Raw genomic sequence first — 25,838 nt, forward strand, 5'->3', positions numbered from 1 at the left:
TGAACATGATTCTTAAATTAACCAAAAAGAAATAAAAAAGAGTAATAAACTAAATAATTCTATGTTTCTTTTTTTTCTCTCCTAAAATTAAAATTTTATTACAGTTTTCCAATTTGAATTTTAAAATTTCCTCTTATAGTTTAAATGTAAAAGGCAAATTGTTAACTAATAATAATAATAATAGTAACAACAACAACAACAACAACAATAATAATAATAATAATAATAATAATAATAATAATAGTAATTGTAATAATAGTAATAATAATAATGATGATAATGATGATAATAATAATAATAATATAGTAATAATTTGGATAATAATATAATTGAATTGCAAATTAGTTAGTTTCCATGAAAACGGTTTTTCAATTTGTATTTTAAAATTTAAAAATGATAAATGCAAACTCACAAAAAGAGGATATAACTAAAATTGAATCATGTTTATTTACATCAGGAAATTTTTTAGCCAAAAAAAATAATTCCATTTGAGTATAATTCAAAGGATAGGAAAATGCATTTTCCGTTACCCAGGTGACAATGTAGGAATACACTTGATCATTTTGATTTTGAAGGAGGGTTGAAGTAGAATTTTAAGCTAATTTGAAATTACAATATATAATAAAAAATTATAAATTAAAATTTATTTGAATTTAAGATGAAACTGTTTTAAACTTATAATTGAAAAAAACTTTTTCAATAAATACCAATTGACAAAAAAAAAGAAAGAAATATAAAATAAGAAACTTGAAAAAATAATAAGTAATGAATGAGTCCGTTAAAAGAGAAACCTGAGTCAGTTAAAAGAGAAACCAATCAAAAGAATTAAAGACTCCAAAAATTATCAACTACCCTAAAATTCCTCAACCACTTTCTTAACTTCTTTATTTCCCCAAAATTTAAACGTATTCCTCAACCATATTTTCTTTAGTGCAAAGCAAAAATTTCTCAACAATAGACTAATATTATCTAAGGCTATAATTATTCCTACAACTCATGAGAAGATAAATCTTTGCATATTTAATTTCTCTACTATTTTTTTACATTGTATAAAGAACAATTTTTTTATTTATTAAAAATATTATGGCTATTAATTGATTTTAATTTATTTAAGTTCTGTAAAATCATTTATATTTTTAGTTATATTATTTGTTTTAATTCAGTAGTAATTTCGTTCATCTTCAATATTTCTTGGTCTATTCACAATTAAATTTTATATGTATAAATTAGCTTAATTTTTTTTTATATGAAAAAGAGACTTTAATGAACACACTTTTGCTTTGGGTATGTTTTATGTTGAGACTAATATTATCATGTTAAATTGTTTAAGTAGAATCTATCTTTTTCTAAATCATTTGATTGAGTGTGGAACTATATGATATAATCTAAATTTGTCAAAGAAAAAAATTGTCTTCTCACCCTTTTGTAAGTGTAATTAATTAAAGATCTATAAAAAAAAATTGAAAGAAAGTGCACTAGAAATGAACCATCATTCCTTTATTTGTATTTATGAATTATGTGTAATTTCAATTATTACAATTATAAAATGATAAATATTATTTCCATTTGAATTAAAAAAATTGAATTATATTCAAATAAATTATTCAAAGGATACTACATTCTATTTGTTGCATTTTTCATTTCATATAAAAAAAAAAGTAACAAATGAGTTTGTTATTAAGAGTTTTGTAATTGTTTTTAAAAATAAATATCTATCAGACTTCACTTTCAACACTAAAAAGACTAGATTTATCGGTATTATAAAATTAAAAACTATTACATCATATAGAAAATTATTTAAAATTCACGTGGTAATATAGCAACAACAATATCAAATAATAACAACAACAACAACAATAATATAAAAACCAAATTTAAAAGAATAAGATATATTCAAATTTTAAAAAATTCCTTTTGTGTAAAAGGATCATAAATTATTTTCATCATTATTATTGAGTAGAACATTAGAAGAATTATTGTGTGTGCTTAGGGTCTCTACATTAATAAAATTGTAGTAAGTATTATATTTCAATGGTTAACCAAAACTAATAATAAAAAGAAAATAATAACTAGAGATTAAACATAGTATTAAAATAATAAGTATAAGTACTAAAAATAATGATAAACCTTATAATAGTCATAAAAGTAATTTACCCATTATTTCATCGACATCTAATCATTGATAAAGATATAAACTATTATTTTATTCTATGAAAAATTACAAATCTGAATTAATAATTTAAAGATATATATTCACTATTTATATTTAATTAATTTAATGATTAATAAGAAATTTATATAAATTAATTTTATGTGTTGAATTTTGTGTACATGTTTGTATTGTTATCAAATTATATTTTATATCCACTGTATTTTAAATTATTCTTAATTATAATTTTACACAAATTTAAGACATTAAAAAATATTTGAACTTTTATGAATTTGAAAAAAGACATATGTAAAATGAATCAACATGTCATTTAAACTTATGATATTTAATATTTCATGTGGAAAGTAAGCATTGATAAATTGTTAACATGGAGAAAAAAATAATTTTTAATTTATTAAAACATCATAAAAGTAATAAAGGAAAAATATGTAAAAATATTTGAACTATTTGATATTTTATGAAATAAAAATAATTATAAATTTTTCCGCGCGACGTGCGGGTACGTATACTAGTAATACATAACATAATAACTTAAATACAAGATAAAATACAATACATAATTGATCACAACAATAATTTAAAAATGTAATCTTCATATTCACCATTAGATGGATTTAATCTTATTATAAACGGTTGGATGAGATTCTCATCAGTACATTTAATATTTTTTAGATAAAACATTACATATTATATAATGAACACCATTTACCACTTGAAGTCTGCACATTCATTTCATTTCAAAACATATTCAAGTAATTTGGTTTGTCCTTTGAAAACGAATTTCAATCTTGGAGATTGTTCTAATAATAATGATGAAGATTTTTCTTCTTCGTCATCATCTTCGTTAGATTTGAAATTCTTTCCTAGTACAAAACATCATGATAATTTAATAAATCAGCTACGTATGAACAACTACATGTTCCAACAAGTTCTACAAAATCATACTAATGAAGTTTTCATAGGTGGCTCCATTCCAGGTCATGTGGTAATCAATCATGATCATGAGGCGGCTGATGATAATTTATTTCGTGATTATTTTTCAGCCACACCACGCTTTAATGATGCAATATTTCGCCATCGTTATCGAATGTCCCGCAATTTGTTTCTTCGTATCGTTGATGCAATTAAAGATCACGATACGTACTTTGAACAACGCATTGATGCGCTGGGTAGATTTGGATTATCTACTTTGCAAAAAATTACCGTTGTGTTTAGAATGTTGGCATTAAAGATCACGACACGCACTACATGATATAATGACTACATGTATTATATTGCACAACATGATAATTGAGGATGAACGTGATCTCAATGCACTAATTCAAGATGTCGTAGAGGCTCCAACTCCAACTATAGAAATGGTGGTAGATGAAAATCTCCGGTTTGAACAATTTTTAGCTAGACATAAAAAAATTAAGGACAAAAAATGCTCATTTTGAACTCCGCAATGCATTAATAGAGCATTTATGGGAGCAACGTAATAATTTTAAAAATTGAGTGTTTATGTAATTGTATGTCACTTTTATTTGAATTTGTCCCCTAATTTATGTATTATATTATATTTTCTTGCAATTTATGTTATTTAAAATTTTAGAATAAAATATAATTTCATATCACATTAAAAATTATATAAAGTAATTATTTGGGAAAAAAGAAATAAAGGATTTATATCATGAAATATGAAAATAAGAATGAAATAGAAATAACAATATAATATTGAGGAGGGAGAGAAAGATTCCTTTTTAGAGAGTAAAATAGAGAATTGGGTTGAAGTTGGTTGTCTAAAAAAATAGAGAACTCTATATTTGGAGAGTAAAATAGAGGATTGGGTTGGAGATGCCCTGAAGTTGCCATTTCTCCAAGAAATGGAACTTCTTAAACACACCATTAAAAGGCTTCTCAAACACACATCAAAATAATTTTTTAAAATAATTTGCTTACTATCCCCCACTTATTTCAAAAGATTTTATAAAAATACAATTTGCTGGGTTTTCGGGACAAAATGCAATAGATTTGGTGTCTTTCGGATTATGAACCAAACTTAGATTGATAAAATTTAATTTATAGAATTACCGGTGAAATATAACATTTTTATAAATCAATAATTCTTATCGTAAATCAGAGATTTTACCAATCACATTTTGACCACAATAATTTTGTTGGTCAACGCAATTTTGCGCCAAAAGGCTATGCACGTGCCTGGTATTCATGAGAGCTCTAGAGACTAGGCCAAAGTCTCATAGGAGCGGCCACACTCCACTTCTCATATAGGTGAATTCATCAAGTGTATACTGCTTTAAATACATCATCCTTAATTAAGGACTATGAATTCATTAAGAGTTAATGACTCATCTCTCATTTTTAGTAGCAATTCAAGCACTCTCAGTTAATGCGCAGAGTCAATATTGACTTGTTATTACCCGAACCTACTTCATGGGATCTCCAATCACATAGATTGGTTTACCATATCTATTGACAATCAATTGACCTTAAACCCATTTCTATTGAGGTCTGAAGAATTAATTTTCTTCCCACGAGTTTAGTCAGTGAATCGACCGAATTTAATTCTGACTTCACATAATCAATTGCAATTATTTCATCTCTCAACAGCTGTTTAACGACATCATGCCTCAATTTCATGTGTCTACTCTTACAATTATAAAATTTATTCTTTGCAATAGCATTTGCGGCTCACAATCACAGTGTATAAACACATGCGATAATTCATCCTTATCAAAGGAATCAGCTTGTAATTCATCATTTATTAAAGAGATCAACAATCCATTCTTTATCAAAGGGATCGACAATTCATCTTTTATTAAAAGAATCAACTAGTAATTCATCCTTTGTTAAAGAGATCAACAATTCATCCTTTATCAAAGGGATCAACAATTCATCCTTCATCGAAGGGATCAACAATTCATCCTTTATTAAAGGGATATTCGCTAAAAAAAATTCTTAGTCATTCAGCCTTAGAACCAGCTAGCTCCAAAGCTACAAACTCCGACTCCATAGTCGATCTAGCAATGATCATCTGTTTAGCTAATTTTCAGGATATTGCACCACCACTTAAGGTAAACACATATCCACTAGTGAATTTTGTCTCATCTAAACCAGAGATCCAGGTTGCATCACAATACCCTTCTAAAGTAGTATGAAATTCACTATACATGATACCATAATTCATGTTTCCTCTCAAATATTTCATCGGTCTATTCAATGCAAAGCAATGCTCATTATTGGGATTATGAGTATATCTACTCAATTTACACACAACATAGGTAATATCAATCCTAGTAAAATTCATTAAATGCAATAGACTTTCAATTATTTGAGCATATTTAGACTGAGCAATTAGGTCACTATAATTTTTTTTTCCAATTAAGAGTTAGCATCATAAGGAGTGGCTACAAATGTCACATCAAAACATTCAAAATAATTTAAGATGTGTTTTCACATAATTTTCTTGTGACAATACTATACCATCTTCACTCCATAAAACTTTCAAATCAAAATTAGTAGACAAAAATAATTTGGTACTTTTCACAATATTTAAACACGTACCAAATATAAGCATGTCATCAACATATATATTATCACATAATTATTGTCTATCATTTTTGCATAAACACATTTATCCACTTCAACAGAAGAAAAATTGTCTCTTAGTAAGACTTGATCTAATTTTCATGTCATTATTTAAGATAATAAATCTATATGCAACACTATGTTCAGCATATTCAATAAGCATGCAATCAACAGTTTTAGAACATTTTCTCTTTTTAGGGTAAAAAAAAAACATTTAATCAGGCACCCCACACTTTTAAATATTTCATATCTATCAAAATTATTTGAGTCTAAATTAGTTATTAAACCAAGAGACTGCATATTCATTATATATGAGACATTTAACATGTCATAATCTAGCATGCCATAAATAAATATGTTCAATCATATAAGCAAAATCAGATACATCTTTAATGTAATCATTACAAATAATAAGTACAAATAAGCCATAGCTGCAAAAAAAATTTGCCAACAAAAAATATATTAATTTTTAGTCAATATGACCTTATTATTTTCAAAAGAAACCTTCATTGCATATTTTCCTAATAATACCACAGAAATCAAATTAATTCGAATACATGAACATACAATACATCACTCAATGTCAAAGTTTTATCATATGTGAGTTTGAGAAGAACTTTTTCTTTATCAAGAACTTTAGTTGTACTTGAGTCACCAAAATAAATAATTTCTCCTTTTTCAACTTGGGTGTATGATACAAAATCATTTTTATTTATACAAATGTGCCTTGTAGCACCAAAATCTATCACCCAGTTTCTCACATTGGCCACAACATTTATTTCTGAAATGACCGCAATAATCATATCATCCGTTTCAACCAAATTTATTTTTAGCTTAACGGGATCCATTTCTTTTCAATATTGTTTTGCACTGAGGTGTATTTTCCATGAAGGTTTTATTATTAGCATTGAACTTGTAACCATGTATATTTACATACCTGTAATTTCTATTATCGTAAGCCTCCAACAGATTGACTTGAACAGTACCAGTCAGGGTAGCACCAACATCAGTATCATCAATAGTTCAGGACACATATTATAAGCCCTAGTTTCTTAGATTGTTGGGGAAATAATTAAAATTTCACAATAATAATATAACTTATTATTTAAGAAAAAATAGTCTTGAAAATAGATAAAAATAACTACAATGATATATAATAATAGTGCATAAAATTAATGTTTGAGTCGTGTTGGACACTGCTCTAAGAAACTATTGCAACGGTATAAAATATTTCACCAGGATAAACAAGCCTTCCCTATCTTAAATAGAGGATACATGAATCATCAAATTAATTATCATTAGCAAGTTATTAGGGGATAATAAGAAGTCAATAATTAAATTAGAAGAGGATAAAGAATGGAGGAGAGAACGAGAGTGTGAGAGAAATAGCAAACATGCATATGTGAATTGTGTATTTTAAATTAAAAGTTAATGCCTATTTATAGGCCAAAAGGTGTTGTCTTCTTCTTGAAAAGTGTCAAGTAAAAGAAATGTTACTGCCAAGTGTTTGAAGTTGTCATATCTCCAAGAAATGGGACTTCTTAAACACACCATTAAAAGGCTTCTCAAATACACATTAAAATAATTTTTTGAAATAAATAATTTACTTACAATTAATACCATATATTCTTATAAATACACATTATTCATCCAAATTTGAATTAAATTAAATTACTCATTTCCAATGAATCAACCCTTAATTAATACGGATGAACAAGGCGTTACACCAATAAATACTAATGACTAAAAATATTTACCTTTAAGGGAAAAACATATTTCCCTTCTAATTAGTTAGGGTGACACATAGTAATATAATATATAATATACACTCTTATATATTTATCAAAAAAATTTATTCTGCAAAATATTAACATTATATGGTATAAAAAAGACCCCTTAAGTTCTTTCTAATTCGATTACTTTTCTAACTTATAATATGTTATTGAGCGTTTGGCCAATATTTGGTTGAAGGTATAACAAAAAAAGTATATTTAAATTTGAAGATGTAAAAAAAATATTTGGATATCGCATGCACTTATATTATTATGACATAATAAATTTCACTTGAAAAAAAATGTTAGTAAGATTTCGTGAGTGAATAATTATTTGAAAATATTTCTTAAATATGTTTCTCAATATTTCCTAGTATTTTAAATAATGAAGTTTAGTATTTATAAATCAATGAATAAATCATTATTTACAAATTTTAAACTTCAATGACATTATTAAAACTAACTAATTTTAGTTAGTTAGTTAGAATGTTTGTTAGTGGAGTTGATGAGATGTCATTAAGTGGTCCTAGTTGAGTCTGTTAAGGGTTAGCTAATTGACAGCTATATATAGTCGACTTGTATGTATTATATTACAGATTGTAAGGATCAATAAAATGAATTCTCTCATCTTCTTCTCAATACTCTGCATGCATAGCATCTGAGTAGTACAATTTTCGCGATATGAATGCTAGATTGAGCATAATTTGACATGGTATCAGAGCGTCGATCATCGTTTTCGTTGTAGTTTTACTATGAATTTTTTATTTGTTTCGAGAATCACCATGGCAGTTTCTAAAGAAACTGGATCTACAGAAGCACTTGTTGTTGCGGTGGATCATCATCATATGTTGTTTCTTCAAGCTTCGAATACACCGGGCGCAGTCATAATTCCAATCAAACTTACAGGACCAGAGAATTACATACTATGGAGTTGATCGATGAAGCTTGCTCTTCGAGGAAAAGGCAAGCTAGGGTTCGTTGATGAAACATGTGTAAAACATCAATACAGGGGAGTGTTGGCTGAATTATGGGAAAAGTGCAATGCAATTGTGCTTTCATGGATTGGTTGTACAATAGCAGCTGAGTTAATGCCAACCATCATATATGCATCACATGCTAAGCAAGTTTGGATCGAGTTCAAGGAGCGTTTTGATCGATCGAATCTGACACGAATTTATCATCTCTGGACTGAAATTGCGACCTTAAGGCAAGGTATGGATCATGTAATTACTTACTATTCAAAATTGAAAGATGCATGGCATGAATTAGACATCATGGCACCATTACCTCACTATGATTGTAGGGAATCACGACCTTACCTGGAGCATTTAAGATCTCAACGATTACTACAGTTTCTTATGGGGTTGAATGAAAGTTATAGTCAAATTCGAAGTAGCATCCTAGCTAGGAACCCAATTGTTTTAGTAAATGAAGTCTATGCAATAGTAGCACAAGAGGAGAGCCAAAGGACTTTAGGTGTTGTTGATTACAAGAAGGAGGTACTAACACTACTAGCAGGGAAGTCATAGTCTTATAGGTTCAAGGAAGGAATTGGATACTTCAAATAGTCCTCAGAGATTTGATTTGTTTTGTGAGTATTGTGGATATAAAAATCATAAAAAGGACAACTACTATCAATTGGTTGGTTATCCTCCTAGTTTTCAGAATAAAAAGAGGGACAATAACAACGATGAAACAGGACATTTTAGACCTAATAGAGGCATTCAAGGTGATGGATCTAACTCATTTGGAAATAATCAAAATCATACCACTTGATATAGGCCCCAGGGTCAAGTTCAACACAATTCAGGTGGCTATAGACCTTCTATACCTGTTGCAAGGGGAAATTCATCAAGAATTAGGCCTCAAGCCAATACTTCTCACACATCAGAGCCATAATCATCTAAGGTTCATTTCTTCAATGACCAGCAATATGATGAAATGCTGCAAATGCTAGGGAAGAAAGGCACACCTGAATACTCATCAAATCTAGCAGGTATAACTGCTTTACTATCTACTGCATTAGAACATTAGTGGATAATTGATACAAGTGCTACACACCACATCACTCCATTTAAGGAACTTCTTACTTCACTTAAAAGCTTACAAGATGATTGCAGAGTTCAAGTTCCAACAGGTGATAAATCCTAAATCAGCAGTGAATGAGAGACACTAATTATGGGAGATCAAGCTATACAAAATGTGTTGCATGTTCCTGAGTTTAAATTCAATTTACTCTCAGTTTCCAAAATAAGTAGAGAATTGTTTTTTGCTGTTATTTTTCTCCCTGATTTTTGCATCTTTCAGGAACTGTCCAATGGCAAGGTCATGGGGATTGGTAGGGAAAGAGAAGGTTTATACATACTGAAGGATTGCATACCAAGCACAATTAATACATCAACAAACATTTCAAATAAGATCACTAGCAGTGAAGAATACACTCTAGGCTAGGACATCCCTCTGGTGCATCCATGCAACATATTGAATCATTTCCTAAGAAAATACACCCTTATGATCATGACTAGTGTGATATTTGCCCATTAGCAAAACAACATAGACTTAAATTTCATGTCCATTCTACCAAGGCTATAGCCTCCTTTGATTTAGTTCACCTATATATCTGGGTGTAACAACCTGTTTTCGTCGTTATAGAAATGTCAACGGGAGAAAATTTGGGGTTGAAAAACATTTTCGTAGTATTTGGATTTTCCCAACCTAGTCCAGATTTGGGAGAAATCGGAGTTTTTAAGGTGTAGGGAAATCTGGTAACAATCGGCTGAGTTAATTTTGATTTTGATTACATGAGTAGTTAGATAAATCATTAAGAAACCCGTACGACTTTAGGGAATTGAATTCGGGTGAGTAGAACTCCCAGAATCGATCTTAGTGTAGAGGGTATTTTCTGAGTGTCGTGGGTTAGAGGTGTGTTGAGAAATGGGAATTTTGGAATTTTTTAAATAGCTCTCTATTTCGTGCAACCCGCCTTGGCGGGGATTTTGGTCGCTTTGGCAAGGCCGCTGTAGCGGGCTGGTGGCCGCTGTGGGGGACCAGACGCGACTTAAAGTCGTAAATAAACTCCTAAACGACCTTATTTGGCACGTTTTGATTTTTAGAGCAAATGAATGAACCCATATGACTCGTACTCATTTTTCACCATTCTTGAGGCTAAAGGTAAGCTTTTCACTCCCCGAATCCATTTTTTGATCCGTAGAACATAATAGAATGGGTGAATATTGATTGGGAAGGGTTTTGTTATAAATTTTATGGTGGAAACAACCCTAATTTGGATAATTGGGATCATAGGTTTGATTTATGGTTCATAGAATTGTTAGTAATTCAGGTAATTAATGATTGGTTATTGATTCTTGTATTATATTGATTGTTTGTAGACCAAGAATAAGCGAAATGAATCCGAAAAAGGAATGATCAAGTTTCTTAAAGTTTCAAGCTTATTTCGAGGTAGGTTATGATTGTGATTCTATGATTGTGTGATATATGTTTGTTCTTGCTTCATTATGATACTTGCATGTACGCGAATGTTGCATTGTTGATCACACTTGTTGTAAATGAGATAGATGAATGATAATTACCATGAAATCATGACTTAAATGAATGATCTTAAAGATATGCTTGTGATTGTGATTGTTGTTTGTTGAATGGATCGGTTGCCACGTTCCGGCATAACTAACTTGGATCGATTGCCACGTTCGGGCATAAACATTAGATCGGGTACCACGTTCTGGTATGCTAACTGTCTGGGTTTGGGTTCCATGAGAGGACCAATGACTCGTCATAATTGTGTATATTATTTGAGCATGTGATAATCGATATGGTATATGTTCGATATTTTACATGTTTATAATGTTGTATTGACTTGCTTATGTTACACTTAGTGGGATAGCCACGTGATCCTACCAGTACACGGTGGTTGTGTACTGATATTGCACTTGTTTTTATTTTTGTTGAGTACAAGGCATCTTCAAGCGGCTACTGACAGACCTCGCTTAGGAGATCAGTGATCGTCTTTCGAATTCAAGGGTGAGTCAATTCTTCCGGGCTGCCATGAGTTCTCCTTTCGTCTATGTCCACATTTCTGACTTAGACAGTTCTATTAGTTATTAGTACATTAGTTGGGGTTGTATTCCTTCTTGTTTAGACTTGGTTCATTGTTAGATGTTTTGGTATATTGCTTTCAGGTTCTAAGTTATTTCTTCCGCATTGTTTAGTTCGTTTTTAGACTTTTGCTGGAGTTTATGGGAACTCCTTATTTTTTCCTTAGTATTTAACTTGCTTCTGTAACTTAAATGTTTTAATTTTGGTTTAGTTGCTTGGTTTGGGTTATAGTAGTGGTTCTCCCATCGGAGCGTTAGTGTGGGTACCAATCACGACGGTCTGGGTCGTGATACTGGGACCCTATAAGAAGTCTGCATATGACATGAAGCATTCATTTGTTACTTTGGTAGATGGTCATAGAAGGTATACTTGGGTTTGCTTGATTCAATCCAAAACTGAAGTGTTTCATGTATTGAAAACTTTTTTTTCATTAATAAAGAACCAGTTAGGTGTGTCTGTTAAAATGTTTAGATCTGATAATGGTAGAGAGTTTGTTAACTCTCAATGTAATAATTTGTTTAAGTCTGAAGGTATCATTCATCAAACCAGTTGTGCCTACACTCCTCAACAAAATGGGACTGTGGAAAGAAAGCACAAACATATTTTAGAGTTGGCTAGAACATTGAAGTTTCAAAGTGGTGTGCCCATCAGATTCTGGGGGAATGTGTGAGAATTGTTGTAGAATGGCAAATCACCATATGAAATGTTGTTTGGGAAGCAACTAAAGATTGATCATCTAAGAGTATTTGGATATCTTTGCTTTGCTAGTGTGCTTCCTAGAGGTGACAAATTTCTAGAGAGAGCTAGAAAGGCTGTCATGATAGGTATTTGTGAGAATCAAAAGGGGTACAGGTTGTATGAGTATAAAACTGGAATTTTGTTTGTCAATAGAGATGTGATATTTAAGGAAATAATATTTCCTTTTAAGGAAGGACCACATTGTGATACTGAAGATATGTTCACTGTCATCCCACTTTCCACTTCTAATGAGTTAGTTACTAAAAATAATTATGCTCAAGAGAATATTTAAGTCTCTGATATAGTCCCTAATATAGCCACACAAGAGATTGCAGCTATAGTTTAAGGAGATATGGAACATGCAGATGTAAATGACAATGAATATCAATCAGAGTCACCTGTAAAGAACAATGAAGCTTGTCATGCAGCTGAGCATCATGAGGAACAAATAGATACACCTTCTGGGATTCAAGGAAGACCCCTTGGAAATGTCAAACCTCCTATTTAGCTCAAGGATTATGTTACCCTTGCCAAGTCTGCAACAAATTGTACATATCATATTGCCAACTATATTGGATACTCACACTTATCTAACAAGTATCAGGCCTACTTGAGCTCTTTTTCAGCTATTCAAGAACCAAGAAGATTTGAAGAAACATCACAACATCCAGAATGGGTAAATGCAATGCAGCAAGAAATTAATGCCTTGGAGGAAAATCAGACATGGGAGTTAGTGCCCTTGCCATCTGGTATAAGCAGCCCATAGGGTCCAAATGGGTGTATAAAGTCAAACTCAAGGCTAATGGAAAACTTGACAAATATAAGGCTAGATTGGTTGCAAATGAATATACTCAAAAGGAAGGCTTGGACTACCATGAAACCTTTCTCCCCAGTGGCAAAGATGGGGACAGTTAGAACAATTATAAGTGTAGCAGCTTCTAAGGATTGGAGCCTTTTTCAGATGGATGTGAGTAATGCATTCTTATAAGGATACCTTTATGAGGAAGTATATATGTCTTTGCCTCAAGGGTTTCATATTAAGAGAGAGACTAGAGTGTGTAAAATGTTGAAATCACTATATGGACTCAAGCAAGCCTCAAGACAGTGAAACATTAGATTGACCACTGCCTTGCTTGATGCAGGCTATAAGCAGAGCTCACACTACTATTATTTATTCACTAAGCATTGTGGTGCTACTGATTTATGTGGATGATATACTACTTACAAGGAGCAGTCACAGACTTATTAATGATGCAAAACAATACTTGTACAGTCAGTTCAAGGTCAAGGACCTAGGGGAGTTGAAGTACTTCCAATGGATTGATGTTTTGAGGTCTCAACATAGGATTTTGATGAATCAGAGGAAGTATGCATTGGAGGTTATATTAGATGTAGGACTAGCAGGATCCAAACCTGTGCACACACCACTAGAGCCTAATATTAAGCTTACCTCAGTGGAGCATGATAAATGTACAGGAGTCCAGGATGATCCATTGTTTAAAGACATGAGCAGATATCAAAAGCCTATTGGGAAGTTGATTTACGTAACAATTACTAGGCCATACATTTGTTTTGTTGTTCAGTTGCTAAGCTTGTTCATGCAGCATCCTAAGCAATCACATTGCATGGCAGCATTGAGGGTGATGAGATATGTAAAAGGGTCACCAGGATTAGGAATATTTCTAAGAAAAGGTCCTATAGATAACTTGGTGGTGCATTGTGATTCAGATTGGGCTGCTTGTCCCAATACAAGAAGATCAGTCACATGTTTTGTCTTGCAATTAGGGACTTCATTGATTTCTTGGAAGTCCAAGAAGCAACAAACAGTAAGTTGCAGCTCAGTAGAAGAAGAATATCGCAGCATGGCTGCTGCAGTTGCTGAAGTCATTTGGATGGTTGGATTGCTGAAGGACTTATGTGTGGAAGTGTCAACTCTTATACAATTCTATTGTGATAGCAAAAACCCTATGTAGATTACTGTAAATCCCATATTTCATGAACGCACAAAACATATCGAGATTGATTTTCATTTTGTTAGGGAGAAGCTGAAAAAAGGCCTTATACACCCAGTTCATGTGTCAACCAAGTTCCAGCTTGCAGACTTATTGACAAAAAGATTGGGAGTTGCTCAACATAGTTTCTTATTATCCAAGCTAGCTGGGAGTTCTTGATATATTTCACCCTCCAGCTTGAGGGGAGTATTAAAACTAACTAATTTTAGTTAGTTAGTTAGAATGTTTGTTAGTGGAGTTGGTGAGTTGTCATTAAGTGGTCCTAGTTGAGTCTGTTAAGAGTTAGCTAATTGACAGTTATATATAGTCGATTTGTATGCATTGTATTACAGATTGTAAGGATCAATAAAATGAATTCTCTCTTCTTCTTCTCAATACTCTGTATGCATAGCATCTGAGTAGTACAATTTCCACGATATGAATGCTAGATTGAGCATAATTTGACAGACATCAGACAAATACTCATGAATACAACTTCTTATTATGCTTTTTTCATTTTGATGCAAAAAAAAAAGTAATTATATATTAATGATAAGAATCTCTTGATATTTTTTCCAATCTAGTTTGACCAAATCTCTCTTTGTGCTATTTTAGAAAAAAAACCATTAATTTGCAGAATTGGGAAAGTAATTACTCATTCTATTACTATTCATCTTTTTAGGAAAATAAATTAAAACTTACCTATAATAGAACCTCCCTTTCAGTAATTTACCTAAATCATCCTCCCATGAACTATCTATAAATTAAAAAGTTGTTAGGCAAATAATAGCATAATTTAGATAAAAGCAATATTTCACTTAAGGATTGCTAACACAAAATTTTCAATGACAACATTCATCAAAGTTCTTTGTTTAGTGCTTTGTCTTGCTCTTATGTATGAAGGTGCTAATTAACCTCACTCGTTTTTCTAATTCTTCTTTTCCTTTTGTTTGTTCTCTCTATATCCCCAATACTCAAAGCAAAAAATGAAAAATAAAATTCTCATTTCTTTACACTATATTTGTGTTACTAATTAGATTATGTTTGGGTATATCCGTATATATATGGGGTCATATCTTTCAAAACTAAGTTGTGTATTGTCTGTTTTGCAACCCCAACTACATCTGTCTTTATGATATTTACTATATTTCGTACATTTAGGATCTGATACATCCCCCCCCCCCCCCTTTTGTGCTATATAAAATTCACACTTTTGGCATATGAGATTCTATAATGGTTGATACTTTTGTAGGAGCATAATCTATTTTCTGGTTAAATACATTGTGAGATGTTTTGTTATATTTTCCGCATTCAGTTCTAGTTAATTTTGCACATTCTAATCGATCTGAAAAACATATATAGATCCCCTCCACCCTTCTTTTTATTTATTACTAATGAATATCCTTCACTATTTTACTAAAAGTGGAATGAAATGAACTTGTATTGTTCCTCAAGTAAAAAGTGATGTCTTGAACAATCCTATATATAAACACTTCGACTTCAAATCACCTTAATTCCAAGATTTACAAGAAATGATTTACTAATATAAAATCTTGTTATCTTTCATTTTCAGGCATAGAGAGTTCAATGTGCAATCCTGGTATTGAAATTAGCCAAGCAAAATTAGGAATGAGTCAAGGACAACAAGTATGGAATGCAACTCTCTCAAATACATGTACATGTACTCTACTTCAAGTGAAATTGAGCATTCCCAATTTCGATTCTGTCACTAAAATTAACACTACTATCGTCTCCAAGTCGCACAATGATATCTACGACGTTAATGGTGGTCTTCCAATTTATGCACAAACAAGTGTATTTTTTATTTATGCTGGAAATAATCTCGATGTAACACTAACTGACCTTACGGAGGCTTGTTCATGAACATATATGAAAGAGGAATACAAATAATTTCTACAATTTAATAAAATTGCTTTTTGTTTTGTCTTTGTTAGTTTGAAATGGAGTAAACATGTTGAATTTTATGTTTCAAATGGTTCATTTTAACATAAAATTGACTTGTTTTGTACATTGCAGGATTGTAATAAATTTGCTTTTGAATAGTAAATATGTGTAATTGATCGTCATGATATTTAAGTTTATATTGAGTTTTCGGGACAAATTCAAAGAGAAAACTTATGTCTTTTTCCTTTTAAAAAATACATCTAAAATGATAGGACAAATATACTATACGCCCCAAAATAAGTGATTGTGTGACCAATAATCGATCCTTTAAATTCTTATTGAACGAATCATTTATCAAGTTATTCCCAACAATTACTCATACATACAATGTATAATTCAATTCAAATTTACATTTATAAAAGGACTTCTAGAAAATTATATATTTGAATATAAAAATATATTCCTTTCGTCCCATATTAGTTGATAACTTTTTGTTTTGCACGATATTTAAGAAATCATAGATAAGAAAATAATTTTACTTCTTGAGAATTTTACAAACAAATGTAAAACACTTTCAAAAAGAATTAATTGCAAGGGATTAATTAATATAGAAAAAAATAATTAATGCTACTATCAGTTTGTTAGGCAGTTTTATGTCTTTCCCCGTTTAGGATGTTACTATCAGTTCTTTTTCATTGTATTTTACAATTCTAAACAATATAAAATTTGAAGAGATAAATAATTTAGGTGCTATTCTAAGGGTTAACAAAATGCAATTTTTTGACATTGCAGTTGAATTGTAATTTTTTGATCCATTGGTTTGTCTAATAAGAATTCTTACATTGTTATTCATGTAACTAAAAAGTAGGTGTAAATTTGAGATCGAATTTGAAAAATTAATGACTATTTGATCCAGCCAACCATGTTATACCCTTTTTTTGCAAGTGTGTTGTTATGAAGGAAATGTTTTTCATCGGAAATATTTATTTAGGACATATTTTTTTTGAAAAATAAGTTGGTTTCCAACTTATTTTCTCATATTTGTTGGTGAGTGGAAAATATTTTCTAGAATTTGATTGGTGAATAAAAAAATATTTTGCAGAAAATATCTTTTATTTTTTATTAGAGAGTAGAAAATATTTTCCAAACACCTAACTTGAGATATGATCCCGACTCATGACCCAGGACTTGATGAATTTCAAACTGAGACTCGACTCCAAACTCGACATTCGAATTGGAACATATCGACCCCAATAATCGCTTAGGGATTCGACCACGAAATCCGACCAGGACATGACCCCAACTCCAGATCCAGGATCCAACATTCGAACTAGGAATCAACCCTGACCCCAACACTTGAACTTGGACACAACCTCGATGATCGATCCAAAATTCGATCCTTACACCCAATTTAGGACTAGACCACAACACTCAACCTGAAACCCAATATTTGAACTAGGCAAGATGATAACCCCAACACCTGACCTCGATGACTAATCTAGGACTCGACTGACACCCGATGTTTGAGCTTACTTATGAACTGGACCTCGACCTCGACATCTGACCCTGACACCTGATCCTGACTTCTGACCCAAGACCCGACTCCCAAATTAAAACACGAACTTGAATCTCGATTTGAGATCCTACTTTTGAACTGGGATTCGACCCCTACATTCGATATGAGACCTTACTTTCAAGTCGAGATCGATCCTAACACTCGACTACCGATTTAGGATCCAAACCTGACACCTGACCTAACATCCAACCTCAATTCAAAACCTAACTCCGACACTCGACTCGAAACCCCATCCCGATACCTGACTTGAGACCCAACCCCAGATGTGCAATGAAGGGTAGTATGAGGTGACTAATAACATTACATTAGAAGAATAGAAAAATATGTTGAAAAGAATGACTATGGAGACTTGGGGATTTAGAGCAGGTTCTTGTATATGATGCAATTATACCTTTCCTATTATCGCTCCTACTTACTATTATTACGTAAATAGTTTCTTTTAGCATTCATCCTTGAAAGAGATTTATTCGCTCCTTAATTAGCCTAGGAGTGGGGAAAAAGTCACTCAATTCAGAATCCAACCTCAAATTCTGATCTAGACTCGACAGCCAAGCCAAAGTTTAATCCTTATCTGATCCAATACTCGGGAGTTGAATATCAAATCGAGGTCGGAAGTGGAGTCCCAAGTCGAGAATCAGAAATCGAATTCTAAATTCGTATCAGAAATTGATACGCGAGACTTGAGCTAGGATGGGAAATTGAGGTGTCATGAGGTTGAAAAAAAATTTTGGAAAAAGTTTTCCTTACTTTTTGGATGTAAGTGATTTTCCTCAAATTTGAGAAAAATAATTTAATTTGAAAAACATTTAAGTTAACCAAATATGAGAAAATTGAAAAATATTTTCTAAAATATGTTTTCCTTTTGTACAAAACACACACTGATGCCAAAAAAGCAATTATATTAAGGGTGAAAATTATTTACACCCTTGAACTTTTTGGATGTAAGTCATTTTCCTCAAATTTGAGAAAAATAATTTAATTTAAAAAACATTTAAGTTAACTAAATATGAGAAAATTGAAAAATATTTTCAAAAATATGTTTTCCTTTCGTACAAAACACACTCTGATGCCAAAACAGCAATTATATTAAGGGTGAAAATCATTTACACCATTGAACTTTGGTTTAAAAATCAAACACCACCCCCCCCCCCCCCCTAACTTTGAGAAGAAATCATTCTCCCCCCTTTATCCTACGCAAAGTCTAACCCTTGCCATTCTTAAATCTTTGTATTTATAAATTTTTATTAAGTTCATTAACTTTATTATAAGTAGAATAATCCTTTTATAAATTTGTTGTAAAATCTAGTGTTATTTCTTTATAATTGTTATTTTGATATCACATATATTAAGTACATATGTATGAATGTATTATGTGCATGTATATATAATTTTGATATAAAATCAACTCAAGTGTATCTCATGTTAATTTGTCATGTAGAACATGTATTTACTTGTTCAGCTTTATAGATAAATTTAATGTCTACTTTTACACACCTAAATTTGGTGAACGTAGATGACAACTGGAAGTCAAGTTAAAAGGGAATGCTTATATAATTATGCTTACCTCTTATTCTCATTTATCTATATAGATAAATGAATTTTTATTGTCTTTTATAAAATATTTTTTAAAATATAATTTAAAATTTATTTAGAATATAAATAGATATTTTTTTAAAAAAATTGTTATGAAATTTATCTTTATTTTTATTAATTATTTATTGTTACTTGCATCACGTTATAGATCCGTTAAAATTAATAACATTATTGTTTAATTCTGTTCATTTGTTTCGTTATAGAACGTCATTATAGTATATAATCAATCAAAATTTTCTCCTTTTCTTTTTTTAAACGTTGAAAATGTAAGGGTAGAATAGACATTTAAAAAAGTCAATTAGGAAAAGGGGGAGATGATTATTTCTCAAAGTTGATGGGGGAGGGGGATTTGATTTTTAAAGTAAAGTTCGTGGGGAATAAATGATTTTCACCCATTATATTAATGGTAAAATTCATTTTCTAACACATTTAAGTCAACCAAACATGAGAAAATTCAAAAACATTTTCCAAAAAAATCCTTTCGTACCAAACACACTTTGATGCCAAAAAAAAAAGAAGCAATTATATTAATGGTAAAATTCATTTTCTAAAATATTTAAGTCAATAAAATATGAGAAAATTGAAAAATATTTTTCAAAATATGTTTTCCTTTCGTACAAACACACTCTGATGCAAAAAAGGCAATTATATTAATGGTAAAATTCATTTTCTAAAACATTTAAGTCAACCAAAGAAAATTGAAAAAATATTTTCCACACATGTTTTCATTTCACACCAAACACACTCTGATACAAGAAAAAACGCAATTATATTAATGGTAAAATTCATTTTCTAAAATATTTAAGTCAATCAAACGGGAGAAAATTGTAAATTCATTCATATTTTTCTAATCTAGTTTGACCAAATCTCTCTCTTTGTGCAATTTTAGAAAAAGACATTAATTGACAAAATTGGTATGGTAAATACTCATTTTATTATTCGTGTCTTTAGAAAATCAAATCTAAACTTACCTATAATAGAAGCATCTATAAGTTAAAACTTGCTAGGGAGAAAATAACATATATAATTAAGATAAAGCAATATTTCACTTAAGAATTGCTTACACAAAATTTTCAATGACAACATTCATCAAAATTCTTTGTTTAGTTCTCTGTCTTGCTCTCATGTATGAAGGTATAAATTAACCTCACCCCTTTTTCTTTTTCTTCTTTCTTTTCTTTGTTCTCTCTATATCTCAAAGCAAAAAAATAAAAAAATCTCATTTTCATTACACCATTTTTGTGATAATAATTAGATTATGTTCCTATATTCAAAAACTTTTAGTGTCATAACTTCTTAATTTAAGTTGTATACCGTTTGATTTGCAAACTTTTCTGCATCTGCCTTTACGATATTTACTATATTTCATCGGATGTAGCATGTTCCCCCACCCCCACCCTTTTTTTTACTTTATGAAATCCACACTTTGATACCTAAGATTCTGTAATGAGTAGATATTTCCACATGAACATAATCTATTTTTGATTAAGTACATTATGAGATATTTTAGCATACTTTTTGCACTTTTTAATCGACTTGAACAACATATATAGATCCACTCCATCACATGTTATCATTATTAATAATATATCCTTCACTATTTTACTAAAAATGGAACGAAATGATCTTATTTTGCTACTCGATTGAAAAGAAATGCCTTGAGAAATTGGACATATATACTTCAAATCACCTTATTTCCAAGATCTACAAGAAATGAATTACTAATATTATAAAATCTTGCTTTTTTCCCTTTTTAGGCATTGAGAGTTCCATATGCAATCCTGGTATTGAAATTAGCCAAGCAAAATTAGGAATGAGTCAAGGACAAGTATGGAATGCAACTCTCTCAAATACATGTTCATGTACTCTATTTCAAGTGAAATTGAGTATTCCCAATTTTGATTCTGTCACTAAAATTAACACTACTATCATCTCCAAGTCTAACGATGATATCTACGACGTTAATGGTGGTCTTCCAATTTATGCACAAACAAGTGTATTTTTTACTTATGCTGGAAATAGTCTCGACGTTACACTAAATGACCTTACCGAAGCTTGTTCATGAAAATATATATGTGAAAGAGGAATACAAATAATTTCTACAGTTTAATGAAATTGATTTATATTTGTATTTGTTGAATTTGATGTTTCAAATGGTTCATTTTACCATAAAGTTGTTAATGTTATAGTAACATTGAGTATAATTTTAATCAAATTATATATACTTCTCCTTCTATTCCCAAAATAAAAATATAAATAAGAGAGAATATCGACTAAGATGATTTGATCATGTAGTGTATTTATATTTGAATACACTAATTAACAAATTATCTCGAAAGATCTACTCATGCCCCCAAAAGGCTTGTATCAACATCTACTCGATGCACATGAATGAAATATTCTTCACTTTATCAATTATCATTTACGTAAAAAAAAAAAAACAAAAGAAAGAGATTCTTGATATAAAATATATATGTTGACATTTAATTTCCTTAATGATATTTATTAATTCCTTGATCAAATCAGTAGCATTTAATTTAAGTTTTCTGGAATGCTGAGCCATAAATATATATTGATATACAAATAAATTGAAAAGCAACAACAAAAGGGTCCTTAGCTCAGTGGTAGAATATTTGTAGCACACTCTCTCTGTCCCTAATTACTTGTCCACTTTTAAATTGACACACCAATAATAATTGACATAGTAAGTTTACTATTTTACCTCTATTAATTATGAAGTGGATGAATTAAAAACTTAAGATTTTAAAAAATTTCTACCTTTTTCAAAGTAATTAATTGAGGATATAGTAGGTAAATTTTTTTTGTCCTTTTTTGATTTGTCAAAATGGACAAGTAATTAGGGACAACTAAAAAAGAAAATATGGACAAGTAATTAAGGACACAAGGAGTATTTCGAAAGCTTCTAGAGATGAGCGTCTGAGTAGAACAATTGAGGTAACTTTGCTATTATTAGGGTTATCAGGAAGTTGTTAGGTTCAAGATTGCACTTATTAATTTTGATGAATAACAAACTAATAATTTAATAAAAGAATATTTATTTGTGGTAAAAAAAATTAATACAAATTTATTTTTAACGAAGAAGGACTTTTTTTTATTCAGATTGATGAAGGTCTAAATATAAAAAAGATGATATTATGAGATGGAATTATAGGAGAGATATAAAAAAAAATGATAACGTCTACATGTCAGTACCACAAAAAGGTAGTATTTTTAAAAATCAAATATTACTTATTTTTAAATTGGTGGGATCCATTTTACTGAATTGAAAAAATTACAGAAATCCCACCTTTAAGTTTACTTATTACCATTATCCCCTATAAGTTTTACAAATTTCCAAAATCCCTCATTTTCGCGCATCAGATTAATGTATCAACACTTATATTATTGTATCTCACGCATCAGATTAGTGTATCATGTATAAAATGTACATCAGATTAGTGTATCATGTATAAAATATAATGTATCTTACTTAACGATTAATGTATCTCGCGCATCAGATTAATGTATCAGCGGTTATATTATTGTATCCGTTTGAGGGATTTCTGTAATTATAAACTTTTAATGGATAGATTGTAATTTTACCTTAAAAATATGTGATTTCTGTAATTTGCCCTTTTAAATTTATGTAATTGCAGTTAACTTTTTAATTTTGAGTTACGAAAAAGAAAACTGATTAAAAAAATTTCTTCCTTTTTAAAACAGCATAATACAAAATTATTTTAATATATATATGTGAGGTCATTGCGCCACATATGTGAAAAATATTTGTAAAATAAGCAATAGAATAAGATAATATCAAAAAAATATGAATCCTTCAAATGTATGGGTAAAGTGATTGTGGACATCCAATTTTGACCCTCCACATTTAATTAATTTTTAAGCTTCTACAATCTCAAACAAATTGAAATATTGTTTTCGCAAATCAAAAAATACTTTAAAATTATTTTTAAGACATTTTTGCTTGTTTTTATATGGATTATATCTCGTTATATTTAAGTATATATAGATTCATATATTTTTCATTTTTTGAATAAATATTTAAAAAAGGATCGTACTAAAAATTGGAGTTTTAACTAAGTGTGCATATTTCCCCCCTCGAAAGTCAATTAGACTACATAGCTAATCTTTCTTATGACTAGGCGTTTTTATGTCAAAACAATTATTTTCACATTGTCGGAGTTAAGAAGCTTAATAATTAATTGAAAACATAATTTATTTCGTTCTAAATTTTATCATCTTGTCATTTTGAAGACCAAGAGACCTATTTCCTTTGAAATCAATTGGACCTCAGCTTTTCAATTCAACAGAAGAAAACACCCAATTTCCTGGCCCAATTACCTTGTGCCCGGCCCATTTCCCCTTTAAATCCATACTCTTCTCTCTTCCTCACCAACGCACAACTCCAACCACGCTCAAAATGTGAACAACAAAAACAACCTCCAAATTCCTAATTTCCAAATTAGCAGCCTTAATTTACTATTCTCTCCCTTGAATCCGTACGTTGTTGTGTGCAAGGCACGAGCTCCAGGTCTACCCGAATCTGCCAGGAAACAACGATAATATATTCATTCCAATTTCCCTTTTCCTTTATTCAATTTCCATTCGAAATGGTACGAATTCGTACCTAACTAGTGGGCAATCCTTATCCGCTCAAGGATTTTGAAAAAAATTCTCAAAGTCCCACATGGTTTTCCCCCTCAACTTCGACCCAAAAATTGTCCTATATAAGCCCTTTTTCTCTTCACTGTTCAAGGAGGCATTTTTTGAGACCTGAGAGTACCCCTAAAAGTTTGGGAATTCTCAACTCAATAGTTTAAAATTTTTTTGTGGCTGTTTGAGTTGAAGAGGTGGAAATGTCTCTGTCAAACTCGTTGTCCGGTTCGCTGCCCAGAACCAGGTAATCTTCTTGCTCTTTCTTTAGTCTTTTCTTTCTGTTGCATCGTGGAATTGTTGTTTGTTTTAGTATTGTTAATTATCTTTTAGATTCAACGTGTTTAGTGTGATGTTTATGTGAATGACAGTAAAAGTTTTCATGATCTTGTTCACTTAGTTAAATCAATTTTGAAAGAGTGTATTATTAAGTTTGTTGCTCTGTTGATGGCAGTTAATTTAGAGATGTGAATGTGATTTTTTTTACTTAGTTGAATTCATATATCTATATATGTGCTTTGGTTACTGTTATTCTTATTCGACTTTGAAATCCATGTTAATATAGCTGCCGATTTTTTTTTCGTTGCCTTCCTAAAGATATAAGTTGTATATGCTGTCACTTCAAGTTTGTTTGGACTAAAATGTTACGTTAAGCTTCGCTGCTCCTAAAATGTGTTTTCGGCTAATTTCTTGTATGGTTTGAAACAATCAAAGTACTACTACTCCGGCTAGCCTTTCTTTATTATCGTAGCATGTTTGTTCGAATATCAATTTTGGTGCAGTTGACTGTCGTTCTTATGATTAAAAGTTATTCTAACTCGAATTAAGGCTCTTTTCCTTTCTTTCTCTCGAGTATGGGCTTGTTTGTTACTTCCAAATAAAATAGATATAGCCGGGTCATATAGTCATTTGATTCAAGTGTATATTTTTCTGAAGTATGTTCTGCTTGTGTGAAATTTGATTATTACCATTGAATTCTTGGTTCCTTTTTCCTACATCTAACTCCTGTTTATGAATTTGGAATATGAGTTCTCGATTTTCTGTATGCTTTCATTCATAACCTGTCGTAATAGCTACTTGTAGTTTTCTTAAGAACTAGGAATGATTTATATTTGTTCTTATGTCTGAGAATTCGTATTACTTTTTCCTTCCAACAGTCTTATTGTTTTCAGGAGCGTATTTACCTGGCCAAAGGTCTCTTGGGTTTACTAAATTTTTTGACTTAATCTTTTGTTTCTCTGTTTGCTGTAGTAAATTTTAAAATTTACAGCGAATTGTTAAATTGTCCCATTCTTTGTCTACTTGCTGATTTTCTGTTTTTTCTTAAATCTGTGACTAAAGTCATGTTTATGGCTTTTCTTAGTTTGAACATGAAAAAAAATCTGTTATGATTGGAAATTAATTGCCTTCTTTATTTCTGTTGGCTTTCTCTTGTATTGGATAGACTTAAGTTATATTTTTAATTGTTGTGCCTCTCTTCGATTAGTTACTAATTCCTTATCCTTTGTTTTCATACGCATGAATACCCCCATCGAGTCTCTTGGACTCCATCATCTCTTGCATATTCATCTCTTCAGATCCTCTTCCAAGTCGTAAAAGGGAAGCCAATATTCTCGGATTAAATTTCAAACCTGGCAGCAACTCAGTAGAGGAGTAATAACCGTCCTATAGGGCTGAAATTCAAATTTTGGACTCTCAAATGTCCACTAAAAAAACAGCAG

The 25,838-nt window shown here is 30.7% G+C and overlaps 3 protein-coding genes across 3 annotated transcripts; all 3 read left to right on the forward strand.

The window, feature by feature from the left end:
• Positions 1–13,282: 13,282 nt before the first annotated feature.
• LOC125873913 (uncharacterized mitochondrial protein AtMg00810-like) lies at positions 13,283–14,354 on the forward strand. Its single transcript, XM_049554738.1, has 2 exons — positions 13,283–13,348; positions 13,524–14,354. The coding sequence occupies exons 1-2, from the start codon at positions 13,283–13,285 to the stop codon at positions 14,352–14,354; spliced, it is 897 nt and encodes a 298-aa protein (XP_049410695.1).
• Positions 14,355–15,197: 843 nt separating this feature from the next.
• Positions 15,198–16,256, forward strand: LOC125875259 (uncharacterized). Its single transcript, XM_049556364.1, has 2 exons — positions 15,198–15,275; positions 15,946–16,256. The coding sequence occupies exons 1-2, from the start codon at positions 15,218–15,220 to the stop codon at positions 16,254–16,256; spliced, it is 369 nt and encodes a 122-aa protein (XP_049412321.1). The 5' UTR covers positions 15,198–15,217.
• Positions 16,257–20,522: 4,266 nt separating this feature from the next.
• LOC125875260 (uncharacterized) lies at positions 20,523–21,511 on the forward strand. The gene is made up of 2 exons (XM_049556365.1): positions 20,523–20,580; positions 21,204–21,511. The coding sequence occupies exons 1-2, from the start codon at positions 20,523–20,525 to the stop codon at positions 21,509–21,511; spliced, it is 366 nt and encodes a 121-aa protein (XP_049412322.1).
• Positions 21,512–25,838: the final 4,327 nt, after the last annotated feature.

This window comes from Solanum stenotomum, chromosome 8 (genome assembly GCF_019186545.1).
Source record: "Solanum stenotomum isolate F172 chromosome 8, ASM1918654v1, whole genome shotgun sequence".
NCBI classification, from domain to species: domain Eukaryota; kingdom Viridiplantae; phylum Streptophyta; class Magnoliopsida; order Solanales; family Solanaceae; genus Solanum; species Solanum stenotomum.